We start from the raw sequence: 10,994 nt of genomic DNA on the forward strand, positions 1-10,994 counted from the left end.
TCCTCATGTCTCTCATATTCCTCACTTGAGACTTTTGTAGGTTTAGGCTTGGGTTGAGCATCATGAGGAAATTCATTTCGTAGTATTACCTCGAACCCCTTTAACAGTACGGTGTTCCTACGACTCAATAGTAAAGAAAATGAAACAAAAGGAATAAATCTTCACGCTTCAAAGTCTTCGGACTGATTTTCTTCAGGACACACCGAATTCCTCATCTTCAATATCTTCACGAGGAATATCAATTTCATCGCAATTTCTTCGCGATCAAAGTTTTTAGCATAAGACCAATTTCTTCAGCCGAAGACATACATTTTTACGGGTCGATATTCATCATATAACTCAAACTCCTCAGCGACTTATAGAGCATGTGTACACTTATAAACACATTAGTTACTTAACCTATAAGTCTTCAAACCACCAAAATCACTAAGGGCACTAGATGCACTTACAATAGAGACGAAGTTCTTCTAGTCGCTGAAGAAACTGCACTAACTGAGAAGTTAGGATTTTGCCAGTGCGAACTGCCTATCAGTGAGGAACATGAGAGACATGAGGACTTTCACAGTTGAAAGATCTGAACGTTACCGCGCCGCGCGTCACCTGTCTCGAATTTTATCCACACAACGGTCATGTCATTAAGGGCATTAATGTCAAATCATGTCGGGATGCTCCCAGGCTATAAATAGCCACCCCCACAACCACTAGCGGTTGGCTGCTCCGAGAGAAACTGACACTTGTCACTTTGAGCAACCCATTCCTAGAGGAATTTGAGCGAAAATCATCAAGTGAGGAAAAACCCCAAACACCCAAACCAAAACGAAAACCCAAAGTGATTGAGCATCACTAAAGAGATTGTTCATGTGTGGAACCAACACTTGTTACCTTTGAGGACTGTGCATCCTCGAGACGGTTAGGCGTCAATAGTCTAGAGCATCCAGCAGTCAATTCTGGATCGCCGGGTGACCGAGTTTGTGAGGGTTTGGAAGTCTGCCCTGAAGACTTACCACGAGTGTTGGGCGAGGACTGTGTGTCCTTAGGTCAAGGAAAATACGGTAGGGATTGTGTGTTCCGGGACTATGTGTCCTTTGGTTTGAATACCAAGCCGTTCCAAACCAAATGTACAACTATCACACCAGTTGGAACTGGGTCATCAAATCATTGTCTTCATCGAGATATGGGTTGTATTTCCTCAACTCTTTCATTTCCTCAATTGCATGTTGATGACTTTGATCTGCACTATCTAAAGAATTTGACTAAAGATTTTCTCTGAAATCCTCACCTCAAATTCTCCACCTGGATTATTCATCACCTGCTTATCCTGTTCACGCGACCTTTGCAAACCGAATGCTACAACTCACTCTGAGGACTAAGCTATAGTCGCGTTTGCACCACAGTTCCACTGCACTCAGTTCATGACTGAGGACTTTCCTCACTAGGAATTTCCTTAGTGATGAATTTGTAAAAATCACCTATTCACCCCCTCTTGTCGATATAACACACTTTCACGTCCGTGTGTGGCCGGAAATCCAACGCTGTCCCAACCGAACCAAACTGATCGGATGTCCGGCCCTTCCGGACAACGGTGCACTAGTCGACCAAAGGCCTTTAGGCATCCGAACCCTGTGTTGTACTTCCCACTACTGTGCTGGTTTGCTATCCTCAGTGCCCGGATGTCCAACCCCTATCGGACGTCCGACCCTTCCCTTGTGTCCGGACGACTGGAACTTGTCGGAGGTCTGGCAAGTGCGCAACATAAGTGACATCCAATGGTCATTTTCCACCACTACTATATATACCCCCTTCCCTGGTTGGGTTCGGGCTGTCCAACACACCACAAAATATTCCAAGAACAACTTTCTCTCTCACTCACTTCACTCATCACCAAATCCTAGATCCCAAGAGTGTTTGTGAGGATTCTTGAGTGTTGTTCCAATCAAAAGATAAATCGTCCCTCCCTCCTCATCTCAACCAAAAGCAATTCGTGATTTGAGCAAGTTTTGAGCCGTTCCCTTGATCTTGTTACTCTTGGAGGTTGGAGACTCCTAGACGGTAGGAGTTCTTCGGAGAGGAGTCAAACCTTTGTGATTCCCCCCGGGAAAGTTTGTGAGGGTTTGGAGGACACCTAAAGGCCTACCACTAGTGGTTGAGAAACGTCTTCGTGGTGTTGTCTCAAGGGGAGAATAGGATGAGCCTCCGTGGTGTTGGTGTGCCTTCTTGGTAACATCCACCACTCTAAACGGTGATGTAGCTTTCCTCCAAGGAAGAGGACATCGGGATACATCCTCATCTCTCGGAGTTGCGGTTATTCCTAACCTAGCTCCTTACTTGTGGTTACTTGTATCCTTACCTGTATAATCTGTTTTCATATTAAGGTTGTTTATCTAGTTAAATGCTTAACTTTTATATCATACTTCTCACCTTATCTCCGGAGCAATTGTTAGACTAAAGTTCATATTCCGCATTATCGCCTACAATTGCTAAGTAACAATTAAAATTTGTAATTGGACCTATTCACCCCCCTCTAGGTCCATCTCGATCCTTTTCAACTCCCCCAAAATCAATAGAAACACTCAACAAGTACAAGAAAATACATAACACAATAAGCATAGCACTTGCACCAACCATATGATTGAGCAACATGTAAAAGAGGCAAAGTTAAGAATAGGCTCAATCAAAATGATGTGTGCGAGTCATGGCAAAGCACTTTTAAGAAGACTAACATAGGGATGAGCAGTAACCATCAACACAAAATGCAAGACATATCCTTTCCCCCACACACAACTAGCAAATGGGTTCATAATCTTACTAATAAACAAATTAAGCACCAACGCTTGTGACAACCCATGGCGAAGATAGGAAATAATAGCCTTGTCAAGAGGAGGTATGTCAATCGAAGCGACAAACCCTCATTAAGAAAAGCACGAGGAAAAATAATCTTCACCAACAAAAAGTACATCAAGATGCAAGGATATAAGATTCGCAATCAAGATAAATCCTTTCACGGAACCACCAAAAACTGAAAAAGAAATGCAATGGTGGACGTGAAAAAAAAGAGGATATCAACTAAAGATGTAACTTATCTCAAGTGTAAAAAATTCTAGGTATAAGACAATCATGATGATATGTATCCACAAAGAAGAATGTAAACGCAAAATAGTTACAAGAAGGAATGAACAAGATATCCAAAAGTAAGTCATAAATATACCAAAGTTAGAGCAAATCTGGCCGAACCAGATCAAAATCAAATTCGGATTCCCAGTCCAGAATTTTCTTATTTTTATAATTAATAAAGGAAGAGAGAATTTTTCTTCCTTTCGTCGTCCGACCGACCGGACATAGAGAAGCCAAGCAAACGCGAAGGTACGGAAACAGCGAGGCTTTGCCGACTACTAGGGTTTGCGCTCGCTCATCTCTCCCGTCCCCGGGCGCCCCGCCGCGATGCCGCAGTCCATCCTGGTCGATCGCGCGACCAGCGAGTCGCTCATCGGGCCCGACTGGTCCCTCAACCTCGAGATCTGTGACATCCTCAACCACGACCCCTCGTGAGCCATTCTTCGCCCTCCCCTTTGCTATCCACATGTCCGCTTTTGATCGTTCACGGCATCGTCGGCGTGGAGGTGCTCGTGGTCGTGGCGAGAAGTACCGTTCTTAATTGTGACGTGGTCTGGCCTGTCCCGCTGCTATTTTGTGGCAGTCTCCCCATGATTTTGTTGGATGGAGGTCGGGGTGACGCTTGTGCTAAACATGGTGTGAGGGTTCGGACTGGAGTGATTGATGATCGTTCCTTGTCATCCTGCGAAATTCAGCTGAGGTTCAATCTATTTTTGTGGTACAGAGTAGACATGGAGTGAATGTGATTTTTTTCACTAACAAGTAAAGAAACTGAAATTAGGGAATCTTTGCCGTGTCCTGGTTAATTAAATCTACAGTTGAGATGCCAGTTAATGTGAATTTTGTTTGGAGATGCAATACACCCGAGTTATCTGCACTCCTCGCTTGCTTGCTGGTGCCAAAAGATTTCCATCTTCTTGCCACAGTATAGCATATACTCCCTCCGTCCAGAAATACTTGTCATAGGAATGAACGTATCTAGATGCATTTTGGTTATAGATACATCCACTTTTATCCATTTTTGCGACAACTAATTCCGGACGGAGGGAGTACTATGCATAGTCAAGCAATGATGACGATTGGGGTCATGATGGGAAAATGTGACACGGTCAGCTCTTTTCAATCGCTATACCAATATTATAGCTGATATACTGTCCTGTGACCTGTAAAAGTGAATATGAACAAGCTGTTCAGTAGCATGGAGTGGAAGAAACAAATATTCGATAACCGGGATTTTAGCGGAGCCCGTGCCAGCGAATTTTGAGGGCTCCTTGTTAGTTTTTGACTTCGTATAGACGATGAATGTAATAATCTCGATCTGTTGAGCTGTTCATGAAGCTTGTGCAGTAAGTGTATGTTCCTTCTAAATAAATAATCACCGGATACGAGTAGTATTGGTGTTTCGAAGCCATAGGGGCTTTGAAGAAATTACGGGGATTTTGGTCTGAGGCTTATATTAGACAGTCTCGGACCAAATGTAATTTTAGCTCGTGCGTGAGTTATTTGCTATATTCTTGCATGGTATGCTGTATTTAACATTTTTACTACTATATTCTCTCATACTTTATGTGCACATAGACAAGCTAAAGATGTAGTCAAGTCTATCAAGAAGCGGATTGGACACAAGAACTCGAAGATCCAGCTCCTCGCACTAACAGTAAGTATCATATTGTGCACTCGTATCTTTATCTCCATGATAATGCAAAGTTCTGTACATCTTTCAGTATGACTTGCATATGAATGGATTAATGACTCCATATTGATTGCGTCTTGTTATGGCTTGGTGTTGATTTCTGAATGATAAGTTAGCTAGAACCTTAACTAGGATGAAACTAGTGTGATGAACTACTGATTGCTTGTTCGAAAGTTGACGGTAGCCATAATAATGTGAAGCGGAGAATCTCATGTAATGATCAACGATTGACAGTTAGTCAGATCCGAAAAGATATTGAAGAGGTTCCAGTCAGCACTTAACATCATCATATGTTACATGATTCATGCTTGAATAGCATCCTAAGGATAGGTGTGATGCTGACTGCAAGTTTGTATGGATCGCTGATGTTAGGAGTGGTCTAGGTGACAGATTCAGAAGAATTTATGAGGGAGAACATATTGGGCTATGTAACGTAGCCTTGTCACTTGTTAGTTTCCTTAACCTATGCTTTACAGTATCATGTATCTCTGTATCTGCTGTGGCATAGTGCTAGTTGGAAGACATACTTTGTGGTTTATTTATTCTGTAATCTAATCCCAAGTAAGCTAAGCAAGCCTGTACTGACGTACTTCATTTTATTTCCCCCTTTTTAGCTGCTGGAGACGCTGATTAAAAATTGTGGAGATTTTGTTCACATGCATGTTGCTGAGCGAGATATACTCCATGAAATGGTGAAGATTGTTAAGAAAAAGGTCTGCCTGCAAATTTCTATTCTGTCTTACTATAATATTAAGAATAAGGTATCAGCTTTGATTTCCCTTTTGTTTTGTAGCCTGATTATCATGTAAAAGAGAAGATACTCATTTTGATTGACACCTGGCAAGAAGCTTTTGGTGGTGCTCGTGCAAGATATCCACAATATTATGCGGCATATCAAGAACTGCTGGTATTGTTCACTTTAAGTATGCTGACATTTGGTTCATCTTCCTTTACTAGATAAGATTAAATCAGTTGTACAAAAAAAATGAGCATTTCTTAAGCCAGCATTCAGGAACATGACAACATCTGTGATCTAGTGTACATCATACATTTGCTCTTTGATATATGAAACTTCCTTCAACTTATCATAATGTTGCTCTCTGATATACCAGCGTGCTGGAGCCGTATTTCCTCAAAGGTCAGAGAGTTCTGTGCCAATCTATACTCCACCACAAACTCAACCTCTACAGAACTACCCTCCTCCTGCTTTACGTAATACTGACTATCGGCAAGAGGCACCCGAATCATCTTCAGTGCCAGAAGTATCTACATTAAGGTACATTATCTTCAAGAATCTAGTGACCATGCAAGCACGGATTAATGATGCTCAGAACTAATGCGAACCATGTCCATTATCTTGTACGCATTTGAATTATGACATAATTGATTGCTGACATACTGCTAATCCCTTTGCACATTAATATACTATATGCAATTTGCCTCTAAAACTTATGTAATAGTTGATATGATGTGACAGTATGTGTACATTATTATTTCCGTTAGGATAATTTTCTAGAGAAGTGTTGAGGCATAACCTAACCAGAACCCGAAGATATTGAATGTGTGCCTTTTACTGTATAATAATTTTCTAGTTATATCCGTTATTGGACCTGTAATTGCTTTTAGTTTCCTTTCCAATTCTGTAGCCATCATCACTATGGTTAGCAGTGTACTACTTTGAAGTCTTCAAGTTCCCTTCTATAAGAATGTTTCAAATTTGCAAAACCTTTTCCTCCAGTGTGACAGAAATTCAGAATGCAAGTGGTGTCATGGATGTTCTCTCAGAGATGTTAAATGCTATTGATCCTGGTAACAGAGAGGTATTTCACTGCTCATTGCCTACTCACATGTTGTAACAATATGTGGTTCATAGAATGATCCAATGACCAGTTTTGTTGTGGAAAGTGAATGCAGGAAAACATAACACCATCCTACATGGCTGTGTTGAATTTTCTTACTTAAAGTTGGATATGTATACTGCCATGTTTCATAGTTTAAAAATTCTTAACACTGGACTCTAAATCATAGTATTTCTAGTTTTATGATTTAGATGTCAAGTATTGCCTAACTATAAATCTGTAATGAGCATGCAGGGTCTAAGGCAGGAGGTCATTGTGGACCTTGTGGACCAATGTCGTTCTTACAAGCAGAGAGTGGTTCAGCTCGTCAACACGACCTCGTAAGTTTCTTCTGTGGTGTCTGGCTGTTTAAGCAGCATATGAACTACATGGAATCGGGTAATGGAAATGTAGGATATGCATTTTTCTGACCTAATTAATAGTTTTGATAACCCACTAACTGCCTTTGGTACCAAATTCATTTTGATTTCCTCTTGATAAAACCGAGGGAAAGAAGGATGCAATTGTGAACATCTATGCTAAATGCTATCCAATTATACACCTTTGAAGTTTCTTGACAAAATTTCTGGAACCTCTCGAGTTCTCTCTATTCTTCTTTGCTACATATAAAACACCACATACAAGGACCTTTGGCCAACTACTACTAACACACACAGCTCAATATACAACACCACCACCCCTCAAGATGGGACTTCAAGGTTGTTCCCTCATAAATCCGCTCTTTGACGAGAATATATATATATCACCACATGATTCGTCTGGTCAAGTGGATTATTTGCAATATTCATTGTTGTTGTTGCCACACAGAAGCTTCAACCGCCATTCGGCCACCAGCCTGAACTCTGGTAGAAGACCTCTCATCCATAGTATCTTGAAACACACCAGCCTGAACTCTTTGATGAAGGCTTTGTACTCTGGTGACAGTGATTCATATGACACATAGTTAGCTGTATCATTCTCAAAGCCATATCTGGAACCCCAGCCACTGTCCTTGTACTGTGGCTCATCACACCGACCACTGCAAGCTCACTTCCCCAAGAACTCCTGCCAGCTGCTGATCCATATACAGCTGGTGTGAGCAGACAAATCACCACTGACCAAGCTGGAGTTTGGTTGACAAAGCTGCTGCATTCAACTGGATTCACCGCTTTCCTGTTGGACCCTCTTAGTCCTAGCTTGTACCGTGGCGGCGAATCACATGCCTCTGGCACCATGAGCTCTGATACTCTTCTCTGCTATATGCATACAACACCAAAACATGAATCTATTGCTACTACTACACACAGTGCTCAATATACGCCAGTTTTGATGCAATAATTTGAATAAGCTTGCATTCACTCCCTAATTACTCCTAAAACAGCTCTTTATTCTAATTTCCTAAATATATTAGTTTGTGTCATGGTACTTCACCCTAATCTTTGCATTTTAGGCATGTGACCTTACAGAAATGATTGGCAACTTGTTATTGGCGCGTTCAGATCAGTAATATATAGAGAAATTGTGGTGGTAGTACTACCAATCCACCATTTGTCTAATTAAACAGAAATACACAACGGGAAGAAAATATATTAGCTAGTTCAGCCCTGTAGGGACATTACTACCATATACTCCCTCCGTTCCTAAATATAAGTCTTTTAAGAGTTTTCACTAGAAAACTACATACGGATGTATGTAGACATATACTAGAGTTAGATTCACTTATTTTGCTCCGTATGTAGTCCTCTAGTGAAATATCTAAAAAGACTTATATTTAGGAACAGAGGAAGTACATCTTTTTTGCGGGGATACTATATGCATACTTCAGTTATGTTCTAGTCCAAACTTTGTCTGATACTGTATTACTGTGTTCTGTTTGAGATACGCCCATTTATGTACATGACTGTATTATTTGCTGAAAATTGGGCTACTGAACTCATGCTTGCTGGTTGCTTTTTCCATAACCAGATTCCACATTGTAGCTTTGTATTACTGGTTGAATTTCTGTACAGCCTGTTGTGTTCTTATGAGTACATATTATGATATGATTCTTAACTATTTCCATCCATTAAATTGTCACAGCGATGAAGAGCTGCTAAGCCAGGGCCTTTCATTGAATGACGATTTGCAGCGTGTTCTAGCAAAACATGATGCAATTGCTGCAGGCATAGCTGTTCGGGTAGAAAAGCCAAAACCACCACAGGCCCCTGCGAATAGTTCCCCACCAGCAAAGCCAGAGGGGCCAAAGGAGCCAATTCAAAGGTTGTGTTATCTTATACCAAGTATCCTGTTTTAATCAGCTCATGTTACTCTCTTTAAATGATGCATGAGTAATGTGGGTTCAGAACTCTTGGAACAGTATTGGAATGATTAAAAATAGTAGAGTACTGCATTAAGCTCTGACTGACTTCTTTTATTATATACCATCTGAACCTGTCAGGTCTTCTGAAGCTGTTGGTAAGGTTTCTCCATTTGAGCAATTAGCACTTCCTGCTCCTCCATCATCCAGCACCTCAAAGCCTCCTGGAGAAGCATCCGTTGGCCCGAGTATTGACCTACTGAGTGGAGATGATTATTTCAAGCCAGAACCTGTGAATTCTCAAGCCCTTGTTCCTGTTGGTAATTCCCCTGCAGCTTCTGCTTCGGGCCACAATACCTTAGATCTTGTAGACATGTTTTCGCAAGGCGATGCTAGCAATAACAATCACAACCCCGTTATATCGTCCCCAATATTAAACTCAAATCCTAATCTCTCGTCACCACAAGCATATCCCGCTCCACAGCATCCTGTTCCACCACAGCAGTCTTCATTTTCCAACGGGTTGACTTCCAATACAATCCCAACTTATGGTCAAAGTTCTGAGCTAAACTCAGCAAGTTCGTGGAATGGGCAGCTTGCTCAAGGAATGAACCAACCACAGCAGGCACCAAATTATGGTACATACACTATCTTCTATACTTGCAATAATGACCTAATATGTTATCTAGTACTCCCTCTGTAACTTAATATAAGTCGTTTTTTGGCAAGTCATAGTATAAAAAAAGTCTTATATTAGGTTACGGAGGGAGTAGTATCTATGTTTGATATCTAGGTTTTGCTAGATTTGTTTTGTAAATGCTATTTATGCACTACAAGTTTTTCGAGAGAGTAGTATGGACTCTTGTTTTTGTTTGTCCGCTAGATATTTTTGTAGCTTTGCCTCTGTTTACGGCATGTACAAGATTGTCCTGAGCTGTAGGTACTTTGTGATTGACAGGTCAAGATGATCAAAGCAGCGACCTCCCACCACCACCCTGGGAAACTCAGCCTGCAGAAAGCGATCAGTTCGGAGGCATTCCACCCCAACCTGTTCAAGTTGTTCAGCCTGGGCAAGTTGCACTGTCGCAACCATTGCTGACTGGACAACCAGGCGGAATGCAGTTCCCACCAGGATATGTGGAGCAGCCTGGGGCTCAACATCCGCAACCCATGCCTAACGCGCAATATGGGGGCATGTATCCTGCAATGCAAGGCAACCAAGCAGGCGGCATGTATCCCCAACAGATGGCAGGAGATATCTACCAGCAACAGATGTATGGTGGGCAGATGGCGGCCGGCTATGGCTATGGTCAGCAGCCTGGAGGCTACTATGTCCCAAATGCTGCATACGGGTATCCCGGTGCAAACGAGCTTTCTCAGAGAATGAACGGACTTGCCATGCAAAACAACGGTTTGTATAGCACACCCGCGTCTTCTTCCCTTCATCAAGCTAATAGGCCAGCAAGACCAGAAGATTCACTTTTTGGTGATCTGGTCAGCATTGCCAAAACAAAGCCTAGCAAAACTGCAGCTAATAAGGCTGGTCGCTTGTAAAGATGAATGGAATCCTTGTTAGTACCATTTCTGTCACAGCGATAGCTTCTGCTCATAGTACATAAGTTATTTGGGAAGTTCCCCTATTGGGGAGTAGTAGGTGAGTTATAGATTTTGAAATTCAATAGCAAGTGTGGTTCGGTATAATTATTTTGTTTACTTGGGAGCCATTATATTTTGTTCACTTGCAAGCGCAGGGCTCTCATGAATCATCAGAAATTCTTTTGTACATACAGTCGGTTTCTTTTGTGTACCTTCTTTTGGTCTTGGGCAGCATTTGCGGGGTAATTATTGTATTTGTGATGCTTGTGAGTGAGTAGCTTAAACTTCCGGAATTATAAGTTTCCCAAAAGGACTTGAACTTGTAAGTAGTTCGGTCCTAGTGCTCATTGACGATTTGGTTGACCAGCCCAAAAGGCTTCATCCGGTTTTCTGTTACGCGGCCGATTTACACCAGAGGTTTGGTGGAAAGCCCTAGAGGGCAATGGTTTAGTATGGCTGG

At 41.8% G+C, this 10,994-nt stretch overlaps 1 protein-coding gene across 1 annotated transcript; it reads left to right on the top strand.

Annotated features, from left to right (window-relative positions):
- The first annotated feature begins 3,212 nt into the window (after nucleotides 1-3,212).
- On the top strand, nucleotides 3,213-10,745 carry LOC123407324 (TOM1-like protein 9). Its single transcript, XM_045100432.1, has 10 exons — nucleotides 3,213-3,542; nucleotides 4,690-4,768; nucleotides 5,419-5,517; nucleotides 5,598-5,711; nucleotides 5,917-6,080; nucleotides 6,543-6,624; nucleotides 6,898-6,983; nucleotides 8,722-8,901; nucleotides 9,080-9,576; nucleotides 9,897-10,745. The coding sequence occupies exons 1-10, from the start codon at nucleotides 3,439-3,441 to the stop codon at nucleotides 10,490-10,492; spliced, it is 2,001 nt and encodes a 666-aa protein (XP_044956367.1). The 5' UTR covers nucleotides 3,213-3,438; the 3' UTR covers nucleotides 10,493-10,745.
- Nucleotides 10,746-10,994: the final 249 nt, after the last annotated feature.

This window comes from Hordeum vulgare, chromosome 7H (assembly GCF_904849725.1).
Source record: "Hordeum vulgare subsp. vulgare chromosome 7H, MorexV3_pseudomolecules_assembly, whole genome shotgun sequence".
Classification (NCBI taxonomy): Eukaryota; Viridiplantae; Streptophyta; class Magnoliopsida; order Poales; family Poaceae; genus Hordeum; species Hordeum vulgare.

Bases quoted from the DNA above. Each gene is read 5' to 3' on its own strand.
- LOC123407324 (XM_045100432.1), top strand. From the start codon at position 3,439: ATGCCGCAGTCCATCCTGGTCGATCGCGCGACCAGCGAGTCGCTCATC. The intron at 3,543-4,689 runs GTGAGCCATTCT...ATGTGCACATAG, and splicing joins ATCCTCAACCACGACCCCTC to ACAAGCTAAAGATGTAGTCA. The intron at 6,081-6,542 runs GTACATTATCTT...CTTTTCCTCCAG, and splicing joins CCAGAAGTATCTACATTAAG to TGTGACAGAAATTCAGAATG.